The 24,919-nt window shown below is 48.5% G+C and overlaps 1 protein-coding gene across 1 annotated transcript in view; it reads right to left on the reverse strand.

Moving 5' to 3' along the window:
• Nucleotides 1-411: 411 nt before the first annotated feature.
• KIAA0586 (KIAA0586 ortholog) overlaps nucleotides 412-24,919 on the reverse strand; it is a 185,762-nt gene continuing 161,254 nt past the window's right edge. Inside the window, 18 exon segments of the mRNA XM_061559513.1 lie at nucleotides 412-2,184; nucleotides 2,817-2,891; nucleotides 4,318-4,387; nucleotides 4,485-4,609; nucleotides 5,488-5,662; nucleotides 6,362-6,496; nucleotides 10,702-10,778; nucleotides 11,674-11,924; nucleotides 12,855-13,041; nucleotides 14,367-14,541; nucleotides 17,139-17,243; nucleotides 17,245-17,313; nucleotides 17,315-17,325; nucleotides 18,777-18,901; nucleotides 19,620-19,807; nucleotides 21,431-21,502; nucleotides 21,851-21,970; nucleotides 22,720-22,922. Of these exon segments, the coding sequence (XP_061415497.1) occupies nucleotides 2,036-2,184; nucleotides 2,817-2,891; nucleotides 4,318-4,387; nucleotides 4,485-4,609; nucleotides 5,488-5,662; nucleotides 6,362-6,496; nucleotides 10,702-10,778; nucleotides 11,674-11,924; nucleotides 12,855-13,041; nucleotides 14,367-14,541; nucleotides 17,139-17,243; nucleotides 17,245-17,313; nucleotides 17,315-17,325; nucleotides 18,777-18,901; nucleotides 19,620-19,807; nucleotides 21,431-21,502; nucleotides 21,851-21,970; nucleotides 22,720-22,922 (2,312 nt within the window). The 3' untranslated portion in view covers nucleotides 412-2,035.

Genomic DNA, 24,919 nt, shown 5'->3' on the forward strand with positions numbered 1-24,919 from the left:
ACAGCGACGAGGTTCTCAATGATGCTGCCAAATACAGTTGATGACGGCGAAGAGGTAAACCTTGCTAACGAACTGCATTAATGACTGGCGCAACGTACAACAATGGCTAACGTGGGATTCAGGGTTGGAGTGGTGGCGCAGTGGTCAGTGTTACAAGCCTTCCAACTGGAGTTAAGAGTTCTAAATGATATCAGATCCGGTCATAGCTACCCATTCCCACTCAACGCCAAGTGATGAAGTATTGTGAGGCAAGACTAATGACCAGCACAGCCTGGAGAGGGGAGGTGAGGCTTTTATCTAGAAACTGACTGACAAAGAACTGTTATTTTATATTAATCAATGTTGCATTCAAACGACTATACCCAACCTGGTCCTTTGAAATATTGCCGTGCAGCGAACGGTGGTCTGAGAAGGGAGCTCCAGGGGGAAAGCTTTTGGTGGCTACCCCCCCCCCCCCCCCCTACGAGCAGGGCTGGCACGTGTTCCTTATTTCACAGAATTTTCATTATTACGTGGCAATTTTAAATGCTTATCGGCAATGTAGCTTTGCAAAAAAAAATAGTAAAACAGCATTAGGCTAACTCGCCGCATGGCAGATCAACGTTTCAAATTGACAAGCAATAATGCAAGACTTTAAAAAAATAAAGAAATGGCACGAAACCAGGGCACAAACCTTTGGTCTCGCAATAATCTCTTAAATGCATCAAGACTGCTGCTGCGTGTGAAAGAACAGTATGCTGTGTGGACGTCAACTGCAATTACATGTTTTCCAATGTGATTTAGCAAATAATGTGGTCTAACGCCAGTCACCATTAGTGCACCGGTAAAAACACTGCATCCTGAAAAATGCGGCACCAAATGCCAAAATTTTCACTGAAGGGAACCCAACACAAACACAACATTTAGGGCGGGAATCAGTGATGTCTAAAGTGATATGTGAATTGGGTGGCACAGGAGTCAGCGTACTGCACCATAAACCCAGCGACCTGAGTTAAATTCCTAGCCATGGCGAACATGAGTGTAGTGACATCTGAACCAGCCATGCCCCCCCCCCCAGCCCCCTTTCATAGAGCCACATTGACCAATGTAGTCAAGTATGGTCAAACAAGCCCCATGACCAACATGGGTGTGGGAGGCCTTCCAACGATTGACACTGGATAGTATTTTGTTATCCTGTTTAAACTGTTTAAATAGATGGATAAATGTCTAAAATGACGTCCATTGGTAGAAAAAATGCCTTCAAGTGGCCAAACATTACTTTAATCCCTTTGTTGAGGGTGATTTGTAAAAGACGAATATGCTTTAATCCTCATGAATGAATGTCAATTAAACACGGTGCATTTAATTTTGGATGGAATATTTCTTGTACAGATCTTCCTTAACTTGCATCTCAATGCACATGTTTGCAGCTCAATCTATGTAACATTGCAGTGTTTCAAGGTATGTAAACCAGGAGTGCAGGACTTTTTCCTTACACAGGGCTGAAGTAGGACTTTCAAATCCCTTTGGCAGGGGCCACACATGAACACACACCACAGTCGCTTCTATAGCTGATGCCCCTGCAGTGACAGAAGTTGATTGAACTTGCTGAAATCTGAAACAGTATGCACTGCCAAGTTGGAAATATTTCCCTCAAGTACCCGATTTTTGTGGCTAAGATGTTCGCAGCGATGGATAAAAAATCTTTGTGGCCCATTTATAAGTGGGAGGCCTCATGTGGCCAAGGGTCATATTTCGTCAGTGGGCCATAGGTTCCTGACCCCTAGTCTTAAACCCACAACAAGCACCATTGGCTGCCACTTCAAGTGCACTTCAAGTGTGCCTCAAGTGCACTTCGATCGCCTTTCAAACGCTCAACGCGACGTGGTCGTAGTACGACAGCGGCGCTGCCCGCGAGGCTCGGGGATCGCCGTGGGGGGCCCGACGTCGCCCCGAGGGAGCGCGACGTGCCCTACAGGGGCCCCGAGGGAGCACTACGTGCCCGACAGGGGCCCCGAGGGAGCACTACGTGCCCTACAGGGGCCCCGAGGGAGCACTACGTGCCCCGCAGGGACCCCTCGGATAGGTCCTGCAGCGTGTCCTCGCTGCCGCTGTCCCCGGCCTCATCGCGACGCCGTATCCCCGGCGCAGACGCGGGCACCTGCGCGTCACCGCTCGGCCGCCCGCCCACTTGCCGGGAGTCTCCTGCCACACGGACGTCCGGCACAGGTTGTCAGCACAGGGGCGGTGTTGGGGTTTGGCTCATTCTCGAGCCATGCACTGCTTGTGCTTAAGCCAGGTGTATTTGCAGGGCTGCAGTCAAGCGTGTAATGATGGAAGGAGTCTACCCCCCCATGCAGTGATTCCAGGAATTTTTACAATTCTGGTTCACAGTTCGATTCGAGAATCAATAGATTTTTTTTGTCTCAATGTTGCTGTATCATTTGCATTGTTTCTAATTGATTCGTCTTTTTTGTGCAGTGGTTGGCTCCCATTGGCTAAATGTAACAGCATATATTATGCATGTAATGTGTGTGAGTAGCAAATAACAGATTCTCACAAAACACACTTCAAGGCACGCATCACAAGCACAACAATCGCTTCTTACTCGGTGCGCCGTTTCACGCCGAGTTGCAAATCAAGGCAGCAATTTCAATCCTCCCCCCACCACCCCCCCCCCCTCTTTGCAATCAAACAACCCAAGCAGAAAGCCTCGACAGTCAATTTAAGCAAAGCTAACCCAAGGGTTAACCTTTAAAACCTCTTGTGTTTCTCTGCCTGAGAGGGACGCTTAAATTTAATGTGAGCGGCGAGATGGTGGGGGTGGGGGGGCGTGCCTGCAGCGCCGTGCAGGTAGCGGCTGGGCTCCACCACGGTGCGGCAAAGGTCCCCCGAGGCCAACTCCTCTGCTCCTGCGGAACGGAAACACAGTTCGTCCGTGACCGCCACAACCGTGGGACGCTACCAGAGCGCGAGCGCAGCTACTCGTTGACCCCGCTCGTTACTTTTGAACGATCGGCTAATTTTGCGCGGACGTAAAAAGATCCCGTGACAAAAGTTCGCAAGAGTCATGCCTTTGTACTGCCAGTGTCACGACTAATTACGTGCAATCGCTAAAAAGGTCAATTTGTCACTTCCTGAATGTTTTTCCTCGACCAAATGCCCGTTGTGCCAAGCTGCAGAGGATTGTCCCGAGACAAAACAAGACAAAGCTTAGGATCCGGATAATTAAGGCAATTATTCTAATTGTGAGGTAAAGCATTTCGCAACCTTCGTTAGGCCGCATGGTTCACCGGAGGAGAGCAATTTGGAGCTCACGGGTCAAGCTGACGATAAACTGTTACAAAAAACTGAGCCAACGGGGTGTTTTGCAAGTTGTGAATGATCTGAACTGCACCTTGGCCTTGCCCTCGCCACGCAAGTCTGCAACCTCACACGGTCAATCAAACGCTGCCGGCGAGCCCGGGATCGCTCGCGAATCCCCAGGACAATATCCCAGAAGACTCACGGTGGGTGCGGTCAACTGAGCTCACTTGAGTGGAAGGTTATGAATTACCATCGATGATGTAACCAACTGCGGAAGCTCATTTAAAACAAGCTCCGTGAGCACAATGTGAAAATATACATTATGGTTTAGCCTGTAGAACTCATTTAAAACGAGTTAAGTGAGCAACACAACAAAATGTGGAATGGTATCTTAAATTCAGAAGGGACGCAACTGATGGACTTCATTGGTAAAGTAAGAAAGCACAAATATAAAAACTCAAAAGTTTTCTATTAACATAGTTTTATAAAAAAAATATATATACAGTAGGCTAATGTCTTAGGCAATAGCTCTCCTTCAGAGCAGGCAGTAGAGATAATTCCTTGTTACATATTACTCTCTGTTCGAAGATGGGGCATTGTCCAAAAATATCTTCCCGCTATATATATATGTTCCTGTGTGAAGGTAGTATCAGGGCTCATGAGAAAAAAACGTATTTGCTCAATGCATGTAGACTAATAAACGATAATAATAATAAATGCAGGCAGTTTAATCACGTAGCCACGTGTTCCGTTATAGGCACGTGATGACCGTTACATTGATCAATTAGATTTGTTAAATCACCTTATTTTTGTATACCAAATAGATTATATAATTCTACAGTCGAGTTCTCAACTAACCATCAGCATAACATTTGCAGAGCTCAAGTCACATTTCAATGCTAATGATGCAACAGAAAAAAATCTCTTACAAACATAAAAAATCAATTACCTTTAACACCACGAGTGGATTTTTCAAAGGAAACCTGAATCAATGAACTCTCGTCATCAAAGAGAACTCGCTGATGAACTGACCAGATGTGGTGGCGGCCGTCTCCTCTCGCCGTCCCACGTGGATGACTCTGCTTCTGGGCAGCTCTCGAGGCTGACAAACGAAAAACGCGGTCAGCGCTCAGGCACGGCCAAGCCAACAAACGTTCACGGCACCGGTGGAACAGGTGGGACAGGTGCGCCCGTCCTACCCGCGCCGCAGGGGGCTGCCGCTCGGGGCTGCGTTGCCTCGGCTGTCGAGTGCCGCTCGATCGAGAGCCCAGGTCCCGCAGCGACATGGGCCCCACGCTGCCGGCGCCGTCCTCGGGGCCCACCCCTGCTGGCGGTACCACGGGCGGCCGGAATGCAGAAAGAAATTCAAGCGCGTCGCTCAATCTCCAGCGTAACATAAACATCTTCATTGAATGTGCACGTTTTGTCCAAATAAGCTCGGGTTGCTTGACCATGGAGTGGTTCAACCTGCCCATAATATTTACACGTTGTTATTTAATCCCCTGTGCAGCTAATTGATTTCAGGCCTGCCATCAATTTTGTAGTTGCTAACAATCTTTTGCCAGGATGAATCCCAAAAGACCAGTGGTATATATTAGGGTACGGTTAGAAGCCTTCTTAAAACAAACTTTGGGGCAATTTCTTTGCAATGATCCTACATTCCGTTTCAGAGGAGCAAACTGTGTGAATTAAAAACTCGTCACTGGACTATGTCTACTTCGAGGGAATGTTTCGTGCAAACAAGTTTATTGTCTTCTACTTTTTATCAGAGAGAGCAGAGGTCCGGGGGGTGAGTGCACTGTGCTATGAAGCCAGCAACAATCACGACTAACACCACCAGTGGCTAGTGACATCTAAACTAACATGCACTGACTAGCATGGTAAAGCATGGTCAAACAACCCCTAAGACTGACGTTGCATGGGAAGGCCTTCATCCAGAAATGTATCATTATTATTTATGCAAAACCATATGTACTATTTTTACAAATCAGGTGTGCATCACCATCACCCATGGTCAATCCACCGCCAGATGAAAGTCTCGCCAAGCCATCGCAATCTCTCACAGCCCTGCGAACTCTTCATTTTATAATTCTGCTTATACATTTCAAAATTTTGGCTAACGTTTTGGTCGCTGGCACCAAGTATTGATGATGGTGGTGGCAGTGGTTGGTGCTGGTGCAGTGAGCAGCTGGCAGTGCCCACCGTCTGAGCCATGCTCGCCGGGCGAGCGTCTCCCCGCGTCGCCTGCCTGGCGCGTGGTAGCGACGCCGTAGCGAGAGTGACCCATCATGACGGTCTCCGCAGCGGTCGTCAGCTTGGGCCTCTGGCCCTCGCTCAGCTCTCCAACACTCCCCTCGTCCTCTTCGTCGTCCGGGCTCTATCAAACCGTAGGAGCAAACGCACGCACAGTGCACGCACGCATGCACGCGGACTGATGGGATCCCTGGGCCGACGAAAGTGTTCGCTCCACCGAGGAGCCAACAGTTGTGTACGTTTGTATATATGTACGCTGAACTTCTTTCGCACCGTACGTAGCCAACCGTGCTAATCGGAGGTGCAGGGCTGGTGCCTTTGCAACCGATAGTCCTTTGGTCAACTATGTACATTGCATAGTATGTTGTATTAAATAGTGTGCATGTAAAATATAAAAAAGCTTGCTGTTCGCATTCAACACAATGTTTTTAATGTTCGTTATTATGTCATGTTTATTTATTTCCCCTTGATTTGTATTACATTGCGTTATAGGTGTCACGCCACGAGATGAAAAAAAGTGCATTAAAAAAAAAGTCTTAATATCTGATCGCCGCAATATGCCAAATTAGTTGAAAATCCTAATTTAATATTATATTTTTCCAAGCAGTTATAGGTAGCTAGCCTGAGACACTCAAATTGTTACGAGTGGCTACCTGGATTCAATCCCAGGATCTCAATCGTGCAAGGTCAGTGGTCTGACCCCTAAGTCACTCAAGCCAACGTTTCTAAGTGGCGTCAGCCTCTCTCAGTGAATGTGAGGTGGGATGGCACAACGTGCGGTGCTCTCACCGCCCGTCACGCGCACTTGGCGGAAGCGGCCTACCTCTGGCCGGTAGTGTATAGGGAAGCCTTCCACCGGCTTCTGCTTCGTGCTGACCATCATGGAGAGCACGGGGTCCCTGTGAGCTCCCCAGGGTGGCTGTCTGACCACCTGACCTTCACTCGGAGGATCGAAGTCCTGTAAGACACGAGCGGACGTCTCAAATGTTTGGCTCAGAGCAGCAGCTACGAGCACATGCGCCAATCCTTTGGGTCTCATCAGCGCTGCAACAGCTGTGCCCAAGCCAAACAAAAAATGTTCAACGATGCCCACAAACAAGGTGCGGCCCTTTACACAGTGGAGACCATAAACAAAGTGGCCTTTACTGTAAATACAAAATCACCATTAGAAGGCTCGTGAAGATAAAGCCAATATAGTGTCACGCATGGCACGCACCTCAAGTGTGACGGACACACTGTGCACGCACACCCTTTATATGAAGCTCAATGAATGGTTTCCCATTAGAGGACGTACATTGTTCACAATTTATACATTAGAGTGCTGTGAAGGCAATCCCAATTAAAATGAGGTTTTACTACTTGCACCACCTCTTTAGGGGCAGGCAGTTTACATTACCAGAGAGGCGACAGATGCAATGCTGCCTTTTAGTGTTGATTTTCCAGTTCAGTTTGCAAGGCTTTAACAGCCAGTAAAGGCATCCCATAAAATGCTTTCCAATGGGGTTGCCCACACCCCCGCATCCACCGTAGACTCCTCGAACCAGCAGCAAGAAAAGCCAGACATGTTTACACTTTGTTCTGGCTTTGCACAGAGGCAGACCGTTTGCCAAACGTCTCATGGACAGGCCGAAATGGCTCACAGCTGGCAAGGATGGGGCTCAGACAAATAACTCGTGCTTCCGGACATAACGGTATCCTTGCTTTCACTTGAGGCTTGTGACCAACGTGCATATTGTTGTTATTATTAGCCGTGCGTGTCAGTCACTTCTGTTTGCAATAATAAATGACAAATCCCATTCTAAACAAATGCGCGACACATTTTTCTAAAAGTGCCACAGTCAAGAAAGAGCACAGAGAAGGGGCAGCCGGGGAAGAGTTTCCCTCTCGAAGGAGCGTTTCCTTCTGGATGGCGAGTCTCTGGAAATGCTATCTGCAATGTCAGGGGAGGTTTCAGTCACAGTGGTGATTTGACAGGAGGCAGCATTAACAGACGTCCACCAGAATCAATCCCAATTCCGGCTGACAAGCGCTCCCTGAAGCGGAGAGGGGATTCGTGCAAGCACTGCACTCGTAACGGCAGTGACCGTGGCAGCAATATTATTTATTTATTATTGCACCAGTGGCTGTTGCAGAAATATAATTTACTTATTTACTATTGCGGCGGTGACTGTGGCAGCAATATTGCCGCACTCGCCATCTGTCGTGGTAAATGAGCAATAACGTGGCATAAATGGTGGATGGAATTCTGCATTCGATGTAGATGGTAACTCGAATGCGGCTTAAACGTTCTCAGTGCCCAACTCTTCTGCGCACATGTAAGTTCCTCTACACCAGTTACCCTCAACCGAACCCTGCCATATTGGAGTTAAGTATGAGCATTGGTATCACTATTCACCATCCTTTCATAAATTTCACTTGTGCATTTCTACACTCGGATTATATAAGCATTGGTCGTTGATTACATATTTTATGAGGCCATTAATTTCTAGTTCACTTATTTCGCGATTAAGTTGCGTGCACTCGTTTACAAGGCTCCAATGTTACGGGAAGGCCGATTCGACCATCTTGAGCAAATTGCAACAAATCACAAAGTAAATAAATAACCGCACCACAGCTGCATGGATTGCACGGTGTAACCAGGAGTACTCCACGGCCGCGAATGCATTGTGAGAGGGTGTTTGTGGCCGGCCTGGCAGTAACAATAATGACCCTGCCCCACCGGTAACGGCCCTTTTACTGCTCGGGGGACCAAAGTGGGGAGTTTGGAGGGGCACTTCAAAGCACCGCAGCCAAAATAAACTCCTGTTTGCTCAGGGGGCTTCCGGAGGGTTTAGTATCAGCTGGGGAGGGGAGACAGATGGAGAGGGCCTGTGCCCGGCGAGCCACCGGTAGCGCGCTGGCCTGCCAGCCTGAGGTGCAAGGGAGAGTGCATCGCACCCCCGGATTGCACGGTTGGTTACATATGGTGCGAAAGAAGTTCAAGGTACATACGTACATGCATCATTGTCACTACGTGACTGTTTTATGTATGTATGTTAAACTCATTTCACAACTTACGCAGCCAACCGTGCTAATCGGAGGTGCGGGGGAAAGGACAACAAACTAAACACAAAAAGCAGGTGATGGTGTTGTGAGCATGCCTTCATCCAGCAATGGATTGACCTATGCTGATGATGACATGCCCTAGTTGGGTGCAGTGGTGGTGTTGGTCGCGTACTGCGCTGTGTGTCTGGTGATGTCATAACATCAGTGGTGAGTGATATCCGAACTCGTCTAGGACCACCCTTCACCAACCAGCACGGCGAAATATGGTTCAGACAACCTTCGTTCACTTGGCCCTAGGCAACGTGGAGGCGCAATCGATCATCAACGTGGTGTCCCGACCATTGTGTGTGTCAATTACTCTCGTTATCGCCCACCACGACTCCAGCAGGTGGGTGGAGGGATATTCCGAGTGGCTACCGCTCTTAAATTACTGGATTGGTATCCAGACAGTTTGTTTTCTCCCACTGAACAGGATGCACCTGGGTGATATTCACCAACCAAGGAGAGAGAGAAATGCTTTCGAAATAAAATCGTAAAGATCCATCGATCAAAACAGATGTCAGTTTTACACGTAGGCTTTCGCGACAAATATCATCCATACGAGGTTTTTTTGGGTTAGATAGTGTAAATATATATATATAAATAGATGGATATGCGCACGACACTTGCATCGAGTCACGTATGTAAAAGCTAATTCTGTCTGATGTATGCAATTTCTATGATAATTACATTTAAAGCAGTGGAGTAAACAACACCATATAAACAAGACAGTACATTTAAAAATCTCGCTGTGCGAGTTGGTTAATTGTTATAAATGAATCGTCACATGGCTAATCGTGAGCTCGTGATCAAAGGCAACGGCCGGCTTGTGCATAGCTGTGCTCTTTAGACGTGAGCCATGTCCCCCCCCCCCACCCCCGTCAGCTCTGATGAGTCCGGTGTGCCTGATGATGCCGCCAATGTCGCTGGTAATGCCGTCCAGAACGACAGGACGTTGCATTGTATGATGTGAGGGAGGCTGTGGAATAAAAATATTTCGTGTAATTTTTTTTAAAAAGAATGTTAGCCATGCGTGTTCATCACTCGCCCCCTGGTGGACAAGCTGCGGAACGATCAGCTGACAGCTCAAACATGAAGGTGGCAAGAAAATGCCATCTGGTCGGATGATAAAATGCATACAATTATTATTATGCCAAACTAAATACACGGCTTGTTAACCAATTTGTTATTCGTATACTCAACCTGAATACATTCAGGGATAGTGTCCCCTATTTCATGACAACACGTGAGAAAATTATTCATTCCATCACCGTGCATCCCACTCCAGCTGTTGAGGCTGATACACCGTTAGTGGGCCGCAATCCGTGATATTGTTTAATATTTTGTTGTATCAAAACGTACGGATCCGCGCACGCCAGAGCGGGGTGCATCATTGACAACAATTCTCTCGTGTCATCTGCCACATGTTTGGTTATTTTTCACTTCAATGTTTACAAGTAGACGTACTATTAAAACAAAACTATTGTTTTTGTTTAGTTTAAACCTCGCTTGGGAAAAGCAGCAAGTCATTTCACCGAATGTGCCCTGGACAAATGAGCAACCAAACGATGAACGGCTCGACGCTCTGAGCGCGCGGCACGAGCCCACCGGGCGATGTCTACCGGGCATGGCGTGGTGAACGCCACGGCCAAACCCACCCGGCGACTCGATGGATTTCCACAATCAGGGGGTCGCGATTCCATTCAATAGTTTATTACCTTTGTCTTGTTTTGACCGTCCATCTCATTTGCCTCGTTTCTTGACGGCTTAATTTCTGTCTCGTTTATTCCATCTCAATCACTTAATGAGCCAGGTTCGTGTAGAATTTGCACGAACCTTAAATAGTCGATTTTTACCCGCACGCATTTGATGCGTGTGCATCGCGAGCATAACCACGTGAATGGATCGATGATGAAACGTGACAAGCCGACTATCCACCGTGTTTGCCACATTCAAAAGCTCGGTCCAGCAGAGGGCGCCAGCACTTTATTGAAATAGCTGACACTGGACACGTGGTGGGGAGGAGGAGAGGGACAATACCACACGATTACCAAAACAAATGTCGCGCTGGTGATTTACCATGTCCTGCACGTCGTGTAAGGTGTTGGAGAGGTTGGGCACACCATTCACCAAAGTGACTCCTTCCTCTGCCAGGGCTACGGGCAGAAACAGAAACGTAAGAACAAAAGCACGGTCACTGCAGGTAACGTACACAACCAGGTAGGGCTTCCATTTCAAAGTTGTTCGACCAAATTTTTACTTCACACAAGGCAGCTGCGCAACAGTTTATCCCACTACTCTTAGGACCTATGATGCTTGGCTGATTTGGTGTAAATGCTGAAGGAATACGTTGCGAGATGCATTTACATAGAATATGAAGAATTTAAAATGAGTAATTTTACAGTGACCCACCTGAGTTTGATTTCCAGCCACAGCTAACATCTATGGCGAGTGATAACTGAACCGATCCTGCGCCCCCCCATTCACCAACCCCCACTAACCAGCGTGGTGAAGTATGATTAATCAATCCCCATGACCAACATGTCATGGCGAGGCCTTCATGCATATGTTCAAAACTAAAACTATGAAAAAAAATTTTTTGCCAGGTAAGGCCCACTGAACTCTATAGCTCTTTTTCAGAAGCAGCCTGGCTACAATGATAGCTCAACGAAGTGGCTTAACATGTATAAAATTATAGTAGCCAAATATTCTAAACGCATGTTTCTAAATGAGGAGGGAAAAACCGGAGGAACCGCAGAAAAATCCACGCGACCACGGGGAGATCATGCAAACTCCAAATATATAGGCGTCAGGGTCGGCGAGGGAGATAGCATCTCGCCACCATGGCGAAGCTGATTAACACACACACACGCTTTTAGACATCAGAGGCACTGCTATGGTATTGCATAAAAGCCACGATTCTCTTGAAATTCTAAACAAAGGTCACTGATAGAATGATCGCGTTATTGGGAGATGGATGCGGACGGTGACACGGGGATCCGAGCGTGCCGTGCGCACGAGGTGACGTGGCGTGCCGGGAGCGACGGGCACCTTGGGCCGCCAGGATGCGGTTGTAGCTGACCAGGATCTCGCCGTCCGAGAAGTTTCTGTCGCCGGTTTCCGTCTCGGTGATGGAGATGAGCGAGCTGCTGGGGGTGTTTTCCCGTGGCAGCGGCGAGCGTGGGGACAGCGAAGGGGACGGTGGCGGCGGCGGCGTTGGCGACCGCGTCACGGGGACCGGGCTGGGCACTGGGGGCCCCACCAGACTTGTGGGCTCCTCCTCGCGCTGCACCGACATCACCCTGTGCCCACAACAGACAAAGATCCCCCGTGTAGGCTTTAACAGACTGTCGGGGCAAGTGCTGTTAGCGAGTAGCGCCTATGAAGGCCGGCACGGCACATGAGGGGGTGGGAGGCCAGCACCGCGACCAGCCGGCCACGTTTGTTTCCCTAACATACGCACACACAGGAGCACAATGTCTGTAGCGTACACATGCGCTTGTAGTCACCGTACATGGATAGCGAAGTTGGGAAGATTGGTCAAATAAGTAAATAAAGTGACGATAAAATGTTTTTTATTTTCTTCGTTCAGATATTTTGACCTTTTATAAATGGCAACCACCTCCAAATTCTACGGTGACAGACATAATTTGTAAAAAAATTGCTTGGCCTGACGACTTCAGAAGTAGTTTTGGTTTGTCATCTTCTGACGCCATGCTCTGCTACAAGATGGTGCGCTGCTATCTGGGAGAGTTCCAAATGGAACTGTATACATCTCATGACATGATGCCCCGAGTCCAATCGTCATACAATCCGGGGATGAACAACAAACAAGAGAGGCACGAGCAGAACGCTGCACTTTCTGTAAAAACGCCTCCGCTCGCGACACCAGAGGGCGCCCCGACACCACGCTCCGTGTAAGTCTCTTCCACACTGCGCAACATTTCACTGCCATGAGATGCATCTCAATGCATTGCCAAAGAATTCTCGCTACAAAAAAGGAGGTTCATTTTAGAACGGCGAGAAGTTGGTTTCTTGGTAACAGTAACAATGCTGTGAGAGCAGCGGAACGGGAGGTGTCCATTGCCCCGGCGCTCGGAGGACAGAAGCCCACGGTGGTTTCTTGCTCAGAAGGACATCACGGATCAGCGAGATTCCCCCCACCCCTCGTGATCATACCAACGCGGGACCACGGGTAATTCGGGTGACGCCGAGCTGCTGACGACACTCACACGGGCGGGCGACGCGGCGACTCTTTGGGCCGCGGGCTCGGGTTCTCCTCTTCCAGGGGCAGCTCTGCGTCCCCCCAAGGGTTGGCGGTCGGCAGGGGCTCGGGGGTGGGGGCCCTCGCGGAGGCCGGAGGGGACGGGCTGGGCGCCGGCGTGGCGACCGCCACAATGACCACCGGCAGGGGGCCCTCTGCTGCGCGTGATCACAGGGGTGGGGGGGGGGGGGGAGCGGTGGTACGATGGTTAGTGCCCTGCACGACGAACCTGCACTGCAATGGTGAGTGATATCAGATCACTTCCTGCACTCCCTCACCAGCCTTTACCCGCTCACGCTGACCAGTGTGATGAAATATGGTCAAAACACCCCCATGGTCCGTACGATGTGGAAAGGCCTTCATCGAAAAGTATCACGTAGGTATAAAATAAAATAAATCACGTTTCGGGCGCAACACAAGCGTCTATCACCACCTGATGATGGATGCTTGTGTTGCGCCCGAAACGTCGTGATTTATTTTATTTTATACCTACGTGACTTTACCGAAAGAACCAAAGAGTATGGATTCCTGCAGTCACGAAAGCTTCAAATCAACATTATCTTGAGAATGGCTGGAATTATTTTTATTGTTTTATTCACATTCACCCAACAACCAAATTACCACCGGATGTTTAAGCCTGATGGGAGACTGCCTGGGAATGCCAGGCATTGTAATCTTGGTTTGCAAGGGAGCCAGGAGATGGTAGCACAGAAATAGCTAAATGAATCTAATTCTGTGGAGCTTTCACTGTTATCTCCTCGTATGTGTGGGTTTTCTCCAAGTACTCTGGCTTCTTCCCATATGCCAAGCACACATTTAATGGACTTGGCCGAACATCTCAATGCCAAACCTTCCAGAAAATTGGTATTGAGAGAAAGTGGGGTTTTAATGGGTAAATAAAGGTTATCGTGATTATATGGTGATATACCGTGTGTGCCATAATTTTGTAACCATCCATTCTTTACTAAGCTTTGGCATTACGTTCACCACTTTTAACACAAATGTGCATGTCAGACAATTGATTACTATGCTTTGGTGACCTATTGTAATGTGTGCAATTTACACTTCAACAGTGACGTGTACTTAATGAATACTGATAATTATGGGAAAGAGTGTATATCATAAAGTGAAATTGACCTTGAAAACAACAAAACACAGGAGGCAAACAAGCTCTCTGGAGATCGCTATAAAGAAGGGTCTTGCTGTCCGGGTAGGGCTGGATCGTAATAGGAACGGGTGATACTTTGCCAAACTGGTCGTGTAATTCCAGCCGCCGTATTCGTCAGACTTTGAGTAGATCATACGTGCCAGAAATCTGAGCGATAATGAAACAGTAGAATACGCAACCTGCGTAGTATCCTAGCAATGGGACCGGTGTGAGACCCTGGCCAGGTGAACGCAGCATGCTCGCCAGGCGATATGCGATGCCCTGCCTGGCCGAGCGCACGATACCCAACCTTAGGGTTACGCAAACACTGACCTTGTGCCAACTCTGGGCCAGTCGGGATGCCCTCCGACTCCTCCGACTCCGAGAGGGATGTGCGAGGCGTCGGCACCGGCGTGCGAACGCGAGGGGCATCCGCGCGCGCGTCCGGCGAGGGCACGCGGGGAGGGGTGTGCTGGGGGGTGGGCAGCGGCGTGGGCACCATGCGGGGCTGGGGCGCGACACGAACGTTCAAGTAGGTTACCAGCGGCGGGGTCGGACCGGCGGGGTCGTGAGCGTCTCATAACACTGCGCCCGCCCGCCCGCCCGCCCCCCCTCCACCCCAACCCTCACCGCTCAAATGTGTCACTCGTGCCAAGCTGCGACGTGGCCTGCCGGGAGCAGCTTGGGAAAATGAAACGAGTAAGTTGCTTACAGACACCACGATTCCATTCCTGCCAGTGACTTGTGGAGGGAAGATGAGAAAGGCAGAGAACCAGTGACCACCAGATGGCAGCGTTGGAGCAGGAATGGGCAGCGTATGCCGCCCTCTGGATTTAATCACCGCAGGCAATGACAGAAACAGGATGTGAGTCTGGCCCCGCGTGTGAGCGGGGTTGTGCATAACCTGCTCGTCACGAGGAATACTAATTCTTCTCGCGCAGCCACTGCCACTGGCTGCAATGTCTCCCTCCAGGGGTTTGACTCCCTTCCGCCCATCGCTCGTGAAATATGCGTTGTGATTTGGAGGCTTTTTAAGATTCCCATCCAGCAAACGTGTATTCATACCATCAAATTTAAATGCGGTCAAACCTGCAGGTAGTTTTCCAAATTAATCTCCAGAATATAGCCGTAAGCAGTGGCTACAACAGGATGACGATGCTCAATGTTGCAATCGGCCCTCGCTGAGATAATGAGAGCTGACGTAATTTACTTAGTGGATGCAATCTGACACGAGCAATTGTGCAAGGCGTCACGTGTTTAACCTGGTGTTAAATTCACGGATAATATATCCCCGCTTCCCGATTAATTACATGACATTACCAATGCATATGGAGTAACTTTGTATTCCACTCACCAATACGGTACCTTACATATTAATATCACTTACAATTGTGTACACTGATGTACCATATGTAAATCTACAGATAAAATGTAAAGGTGCAGGCCTGAAATTGCTCACGCCTGGCAGACGGGCCTCCGCTAGAGCGAACTCAAGAGGGTATTTGGTCTATTCTTCCACGTTGACCAGACGTGTTGGAAAGAGGTAGGCGTACTCACACTTTAGCTCACTACATGCGGCCTGCAGTTCGACTCACTGTGTGTCAACCCATTTGTATCGCTTAGTGGGCAGAGGCGGGAAGATGTAAAAAAAAAAAACTCGCCCCGTTGTTTCGACTGCCGCCGCCCGGAAGATGGAATCGAATCGGCGACGTCTGGATTGCAAGTCGCGTCTGCTCACCATTAAACCGCGGGCGGCTCTCATATAAAACTATAGAGCTCCGAAAATAAAACACTCGCACAAAGTGACGGAAAAAGGAACAGTGGCTCATTAAAAAAAATCTAGTTTTGCAATGAAATTGTAACAACCCTACCCAATTGATGTCTGGCTCTACAATGCCACCAGACACACGCCTCTTGCAATATACACTCTCAGAGCCAGCAATTACACCCGTCATGGCTCTAACGCAGGCTGGAACACGCTGTGCTACAATGAACACTGCAGCGGGAGTGGAAAAACAGAGAAACCTTGTCTTAGAAACAGAGAAACCTTGTCTTATTACAACCTTGTTACGGCACCATGTTTTTGATCAGTTTTGGGCTGCTCATTTCTCTCCCCACTTTTTTTTGTCACGTTTTAATATGCATTTTTATTTAATTTTACACCTTTGTGAGGAAAAAAAAAACCTTTTTCTCACTTGGCTTGGATGGAAATCTATAGCTATGAATGAGGGTTTTTTTTAGACGTAGGTGATGACATGAAAAGAAATGCCTTTTCAAAAACGTTAAAATCATAACAGTAAGATTCCCAGAAAACACGTCAATGTAATTAGGCTTTTCAGATTATTCATAGGTTGACAAAAAAATACATTGGAATTCAGAATTTTAAAAACAAGTGAATATGTAAATATGTTTATCTGTCATCCTAAAATCATCATTAGAATGCAGGGATAGACAGAGACATGCAGATGAGGCACGAGCTCACATATTATTACCCCGGTGTTTAATTTATTTGATAATAAAGATAAAGCACTAATATTAGAGGCTAAACTGGCGAGCGTTAATTCATGCTACTATCTCACGAATGGGGAGGAAAAAGCTAGAGTCGGTATAACACTGTGGCGCCGGTCTAATAAAAAACATAATTGACTTCATGGTGAATGCAGAGTTATGATTTGCTGTAACTCATGGCTAGGGTTAGGGCTACGACTTGCCCTGGTCAGGAATAAACACTGGCACTGGGTAATGGTTAATGCTGCTAGGAATTAATAATTCAACCCCCCCCTTGCAATTCCATGAATTGTCACGACTCGGGGTTGTTATTTTATTCAACAATCAATGCTTTTGTTATCACTGCAGTGAATGCAGCATCTCCCGTGACTGCGTGTCTTGGTCACATGAACCGATTGTAATGCACACGAAGTAAAAATAATCCACCCTTACGTGAGTTGTTTCACGTATCGTGAGCGTAATAATCAATTTTAATTCACGTGCCTAGTTGATAATAAATACATGGCCAAATAAATACAACACAAGACGTGTCCCCGCTCAGTGAGCAGAACGAGAGAAACGCGTGGAGCGGTGGTCACCGCGGCGTTTGCGCCGTACCGGTGAGCGCGCTCGGGGGGGCGACCGGGCCGCCTGCCTCGCCGGCCCCGCGTCGGGACGCTGACCCAGGGTGACGGCGACGACCTCGGCCAACGATTCGGCCACCGAGCGCCCGCACGAGATCCGAGTCCACGGGGAGCCCCGCGTCCACAAACAGCTGCAGGCCCCCACCGCCCTGCTGCCTCCACTGCAAAGACAAAGAGCCCCCGTATAGCCTAAACAGACTGTTGGGGCAAGTGCTGCTAGCGAGCACACTATGAAGGCTGGAACGGCACACGAGGCGGTCGGTGGCCAACACCACGCCCGGCCACCATTGTCTCCCCAGTGGCCATGTTTTCACACCACACCAGGTACTTATTTGAGACTCAGTTGACCTAAGGGATGCCCGGGACCAGTTCAGATAATCGTCACTTGTGTTGGCCGTGAGTGGGAATCGAACATGGGTTGCCAGGTTCGTAGTGCAGCGCGCTAAGCGCTACACTACCACCTCCACTACACACGAGGGCATGCACACACCCACAGCGCACACATGCACCCAAGTCAAGAGCCGCATGACTCACAGGGCTATACCTAATAAATAAAACTGAAAACTGAGTTTCTGATCAGTATACCAACCTTGATAGGTGCTCACTAACAGCACGTACCCCAATAGCCTCTGTAGGCTATGTAGGCTGATGAGAGATTGAATGTCAAAACCGGTCCAGAGTTTGCTTGTATTAAACCAATGGCCTCTCTGAAGGGATGTCTTATTTGTGGAGATACAAATACGAGGCGTACTGTCCATTAATTTATTTTGTGACATATATTTTCTCCACGACGCTTCACGATTATTTGGTGTTCCTGTACAATAGATCCGGCAAACTCCATCCACTCGGTCAAAGTGAAAAGGGGCCGGGGGGGGGGGGGGTTACTAAACTCCGCTGTCTATTTTGGAAATTAAGCATTTTTGTGGAACAAAATAGATCAGGGCAAAGAGCTTTTGGGCACGTGTCTCCTCCAGCAGCGGTGACGAGGTAGGAGGGTCCAGCGATGAAACAATTTCCCGCCACTAAAGAATGCACCCCTTTACAGCAGCGAGAGCAAACAATCTTAAGAATCCTGCAACTGCGCACTTAAGGAACTGCTGAGTCGGCAAACAGAGAGGGCATTTGTTAGTGCTGTGGGGGGTGTGGGTCCAGAGTGTGTTTGCATACAAGGGTGTGTGTGCAGCGCTCGGGGCAGGTCAAGAAGAAGCCGATTGTTAACACTTCAGAAGGATCAATAGAAATCCATGGAGACGCCAACTTGCTTTGACAAAAAACACACATGCTTACACTATCAGCAAAAAACTTTCTTTTGCAGAGATTAATTGTAACAAACGTGCATTTCCACTTCACATAAATAATTTTACAGTCGAGTGAAAATTTAAAGATGTTTATGAAATTACCCTCAGCACAGCAGTTTTACATCAAAACAAAGCAACCGGGCATACCGATCATTCCACAAACTTGTCTGCAAGTCAGCAGCTCTTGGGCTGGAAGAGAGAGATATTTATAGACCACACCATCCACTTCCCAGAATCGAGCAATCTTCATTCCCAGAAATTGGGAATCGATTCTGCGCTTCGCTAATAAGTTACGATTGCCCCGGTGCCATTACCGATGTCAGATCCATACGGCCGGCCCTCCTCACTCTCCGACTCGGAGGCTTCCTCCTGCTGCCGCTGCCGTTGGAGACGGGGCAGCAGCTCGGACACGACACGAGCCATCAGCTCCTGCTCCACCCTAAACCCCAACAGACACACGAGGGGCGACCGAGATGGGGCACCAGAGTGGGAGGACGTGGTCCCGCACACAAAAAAAACGCAGGTGTGACCTTGGGCTGCGTCGCTTCGTGCCGGGCCGTAAACATCCCCGTGCGCACGTGGGTTTCTCTGACGCCACTTCAAGCCACCGGGTGAACAGAGTACTCCAGTAAGCCACGCAGGACTAAAACCGTCGCTCCTTCTGTTTCCATAACAGAGGCGTTCGACCATGACCCTGTCCCTACACGATGCAGGTTCATGTTTACAGTGGGCACCAGATAAATATGGCCAAACAGAAAAATGCCACGCGGTCAACGCGCTCGCCGTAAAAACCAGGAAGTATCTGCAACCGCCCCTCTTATATCTACGGAAAGTTACTAAAGCTGTAAAGTAAATGTGAGCGACCACGGTGACACCGTTGAAAGAAGCATGCGGTCGTCCGTGAGCATCACAGTCCAAATAATTCATTTTCTATTTATCCGCAAATAAAACAGGAAAACACAATGTCTCTCTGTAACTATTTTCATCGGGGTGCCTTTTGCAAAGGACAGCATTAATCTCTAAGGGTCTTGGTTTACTAAAGGTCACTGAATGGAACTTTGGTGAACAGCACCGCGTGAAGAATTGCAGTAGACTGCCGGTGACGGCCACAAGGTTGTGTCGAGGCTGCGCCACAGGCAGGAAGGGCCCCACTGTACCATATGAGCAGCTGGCCGTGCGTTGGGTCCCGCTGACGCAGTTTCAACTCAACGTCCACCCGCGGGGCCACAGGAGCCGGGGCCCTGTACGGGAAGCTGGGGGCCCCCGTGGGATCCAAGTCAGACTCGGCGTAGCCATTCAGCTCAATGATTGGGCCGTCAGAGAACTCCTCCTCTGCCTCAATTCCCTAGAATGATACAAATGAAGAATAACATTTTTTTTTACTCACCGAATATATTATTACCGTGAATATTTTTCCCCACGTGAAAAGTAATTGAAATGCGTGCAAGCGATGTTGAAGTAAAAGCAGACATCGGTCATATTTCAGTGTTGCCCTACAGGAAAACTTGCCACTCAATACAGTACAATAGTCTACTTACTATGCCCTGGCCCTATTAACTCAAATGTTCTCGGAAATTGAATATTAAGCGTGGCATTTATTACGTTAAAACACCATGGTGATTCATTTCTTGAAATAACAAGGTTTCAAAATTAGTTTGACATAGAAAATACTGCCACGTATATCCCTCGTTGTGCTGCTTAGCGCTATTGACATTTTTCACAAGCCGATGTGAATCACGTTGACGCCAGATGCCTGTAGACGAGTCATGAAGGGAGAAGCGCTGCCCGCAGAGGGTTCGCTGAACATTCAAGGCACATCTGTATTCCATCGCTATCGCTAGGTTAAGCCATGTCATGTATTTGTTCCACACTTCTTTTACGGGTATCGGTCTTATCTTGCCCACGGGGGGGGGGGGGGGGGAAACCCTTTAAAAATGTCAATGGTTTTAACGACATTTCAAAAGTTTATTTCAGTTGCTCTATTTTCCCTTTTGGATGTACAGAATGCATCGTTGTACGAGCGGGCAATGGCAGGAGCCCCTGTGGAGGCTTTGGGAAAGGTGAACTTGAGAGGAGTTCGCATCCAAAACACCGTCGCGCCATTGGGCTTCCGCCGATCCCGCTAACCTGGAATACCAATGAAGCCGAAACAAAACACCCCCTCTTCTTTGTGCCCGAGAGCCACAGTTTGGCATCAATCGCCTGCCCCGGCTGGTCTCGAGGGAGGCCCAGGGCAGGGGCAGGAGGTGGCGGCGGCAGGATGGTGGTGGTGGTGCCGGCAGCCCGGGGGGGGGAGGGGTGGGCGGGGAAATAGCATCGGTGGAAGGAAAAAAAAACAACAACCCGCTTTGGTGAGGCTTGTCCCATGAAACCGCAGAAAATGGAATTCGGAAAAAATAAAGAGGCTTTCATTTTTTTGTTTCTGGCAGAGGGAATTGGCTCTGAATGGTGGGTTGTTTGCCACCCCGAAGTTGAATCGCACTCTCATTCAAAGACTACCAAAAATGTACGTGGGTGTCTAGACGTCTGGCTGCGTATTCGAGGAGGCTGAGATTAGACTTTATGCACACAAGGGTAACACATTTTTTGGACGTAATAGAAAGCATTAGCGAGATGATACAAAGCTGTTCCAAGGCGTGCGTTGGGAAATGTAAAAAAGTGCCAATTTCCTCAAATTCTCATTGCAACAGAACTTTAAAACAAAAATGTTTAGCCAACGTGACCTCATTTGCAAAGCAAATCGCAACAAAATCGCACAATCAATGGCCTTTGAAAAACTAAACTATGTAAAATATTAATTCAAGTAATTTTCATTTTAAAAAATGTAAGTTTTGAAGTTGGAATGAAATTAATTTGTGTCCATTCATAACGGTACTGCGTGGAAAAGCGGGCAAAATATCTTCTCGAGGTCGGCTCTCTGAAGCTCGCTCTACTGGAGCCTCTCACGCGTGAGCGCAAACTTACAGACCTGGGGCAGGTCTGTGACGTTGATGAAGCTTGTTCCAGGAAAGCCATCCTCCCTCTCGCTCAGATCTGGAGGCTGCCAGAAGCATAAGAGTTCACAGGCACGGGCACAAAAATAAAACGTAAACTACTGTAGCGGCAAGGAAGGCAAAATAAACACGATGCCCTGTGCAATCCATCAGACCGTGCCACTTCATGTGTGGGAAAATGATACAGCTTGTGCCGTAAAAGAACGCTCGAATTTGGAGCTGCAAAAGCAACGCATTTTGTTTGTTTGAATGAAATAACCACAGAGGCTCCAAACACACGCTCAGTCGAGGCACCCTGCAGGCCCTGCGCTGCGTGCCCCAGTTCACCACCGCCGCGTCAGGCGGTCGGGGCCTGGTTTGATTCGGCCGCCGCGGACGCGCAGAGGACTCGGTACCTGTGGAGCTCCCTCTGCCGTAGGGAGCGTCCGTGCTGGAGGCTCCGGGGATGCGTCCCTCTGAGGCGGACTGCTGCTGCTGCTGCTGACCACGCTCTCAATGTCCACGTTTGGCAAAACCTGGGAATAGAGGAGCACAAAGCGTTTCTCTATGGCTCCGGCACAAGGACACTTTTACACGCTACTGCTGCTACTCGTGCAATGTTTGGGAAAGCATTCACTGTGTATGCGAGCATTTATGAAGCATTGCACGAATGTGAACTGTAACCTATGAGAGTTTAAACGGCCCGGGCTGCATAAAAAATTGCCGACAATGTCTGCTAACGAGTTTCTACTTCCATACACTTTGCAAAATGTTCCAATAAAATGAGTTGCTCTCAAAAGCTGTGCAAACATGATGAATTTTACAACAACAAAAATCAACAATGTTACTGGAGGATTGCCCAGGAGTAAGGAAAAAAGATTTGACCAAAAAATGTTGAGTGACCATTAGTTTCAATTCCAAACTACGGTTATATCAGGCGATTCTTTCAGCAGCGTGTTTTTTTTTATGGGCCTACAGATGGTGTTTTTGGTCTTCATTCAGAGGGCGGTAATCACAAACGCCTTACTCTGAAACAAAACGAAATGGAAAAATAAACAGTCGGGCTTTCTTTATACGGCACAGTTTTTGTTGTTGTGTTTTCATTATTCAAAACAACATGGGGTCTCTATCACCATCTCCAAATGAAAAAAAATGTTTGCAGCTGCAAACATAAAAACGCCGAACAATATTTCATTAAAAGGAATTGGCCTTGTAATTCTAAACGTGTTTTGGCAGCTTGCTGTAGCGCGCACGGCAGGGAGCCCACCCTCTCCCACTCGCGCACCTGCACTGACAGCACCGGGGGCTCTCTCTTCTCCGACCTCATCTCCACGACGGCCACGTTGGGCCTCACGCCCACGGCGCCGCCGCCGCCACGCCGCTTGCGCGGGGAGGGTGGCACCGAGGTCGTCACGGTGACCGGCCGCGGAGGGCCCGCGATGGTGACGGCAAACGGCTGTGGGACAGGCCCGTCTTTCCTCGGTGCTCCTGGTTGGGGTGAAACAACAACAACAATTTATTCACTGATTTTTCTTTTAAAACCTACACAAAGCGGCAGGGTCGGGCGATGCTTCTGACGAGTAACGAGAATGAACGCTGCTGGCTGCTTCCCGTTGATCAGGCTCCTAATGAGATCATTTGAATTCCTTGCAGCTACGGATTGTAACCTCTTTGCATCCTTTATTCCAGGAGCATGCTGATAATACGTTCCTGTTTTTCTTTTCATGCAAAATCCTATTAGCCATGACGGAGCATTCTCCCGTTAATATTTCATGACTGGAACCATGCGATGTTGTATTGACATTCTTTTTAATGCACCTTGGTAAAGACAAACAAGTGAAATGTAATTGTTCTGCGTGACACTGCGTCAATATCTAAAAAGTGTTACCCACTTTGTGTACCTGCATTCTTGAAAAAAAATAGTCTTGGAGATAGTAACTGTGACGTTGCATCGGGATATTTGAAACAAATTTTCATCAGGTTTTTATTTGCCTAACAAAAATATATAACAATGCAATGTGTTGCATATGCTAAATTGTTTTGTGTCTGAGAAATGCACTGCATAACCGTGGAGAATGTTTAATATTTTACTTATTGGAGCGAACAGCGCGGAGCCATATAACTCTGCCTATTGCGGGTGGCAAAAATATTTGAGAACGAGACACTCCAAAAAAGGTGACACTAGCATCTCAGCAACCTCATTTCGAAGACACCCCTTCATTTTCCATACATAACAAAATAAGTCCACCGCTGTAAGGGATCGCTATATTGAAAAACAGAGTAATAAGTGTGAGTCTGCGTATGTTTTTAATATCCTGTTCTCAAAACCTTTCAACTACCCCCAGCGCGTATATGTGTGTGTGTGCATGTGTGCATGTAAATTAATTAAAAAGACAGCGACGGCGGCGTGCGGAGGCAGGTGTGTTTACGAGGTGTTTCCAGGGCCAAGCTTTTGCAAAGGACAAAGCCTCCGAGACGGGAGAGTGGGCGGTTGGAGCATGAGTGGCTGGCGCGAGAGTGGGCGAACAGGAGGGAGGTGGGCGTTGTGGCGCAGGGGATGGGGTTGATCTGCGATGGCCGTGAGAGTGCTATTGGAAGAGCGTGGGCGGGCGCAGATCCGTGGCATTTCAGCCTCAAGATGAGCGAGGCACCGTTGCCCCGGCGACAGAGCCTGTTGCCGGGGAAACCGGCAGCGTGACCTGAGATAATGAAGAGCTTTCTGATGGCTGCCTGCACGTCTGCCCTCCCTCCAGCCTGCTCGACGCCCGCCTCCCCGCCCGCCCGCCCGCCTTCCTGTGCCACGGCCCAAAAAGAACCATGCCGCCTTGCCTAATGCAGGCTCCCGACAGCCAGCAGCCGGTAGAGACAGATTACCAGCTAAATATGGAACGCCCAGCACACCACCCTCATACCCAATCCTCATCCTGTCCCCAAGCAATACAGAGAAGACGGGCAAAGCGGATGCAGAAGAAAAAAACACTAAAGAGATCGAAAGGGGCTTTATCTGAAGACGGACTCAGAAAAAAACACGTGGATGGCCAGATCAACAAATGAGTAAAACACAATGCAAAACATGGCAGTGGAATGAGCATTACTTATTCAGGTTGATTATAAGTGGCCGAGCATGTCAAAACACAAAGGAGCTTTTAAAGAGGTCATGAAAATAAAAAAGATATTGGAGAAAATGATCACTTATTGCTAAAGAGACAACAACCATCGAGTGAAATACATGCTATAACACGTGCTGGAGCGCTACATCTTAAGAGGTTTTTTTTTCAAATATTAAGCAACCAAATTAGTCGGTAGAAAGCCATGAACTCCTTCAAAAGGACTTGCAGGCTTGTGCAGCAGTAAACAAGGGCTGGGAGCTGTTGTGAGCAAGCGAGCGAGTGAGCGTGCGCGCTTGTCCGTGTACGTGTGTGTGTGCGTGTGTGGATGGGGAGCGGTTGTGCAACATTCGCGCACTGCGCTACGAACCCAGTGAC

This window comes from Lethenteron reissneri, chromosome 25, assembly GCF_015708825.2.
Source record: "Lethenteron reissneri isolate LAM-NWPU_2019-01 chromosome 25, ASM1570882v1, whole genome shotgun sequence".
NCBI lineage: Eukaryota > Metazoa > Chordata > Hyperoartia > Petromyzontiformes > Petromyzontidae > Lethenteron > Lethenteron reissneri.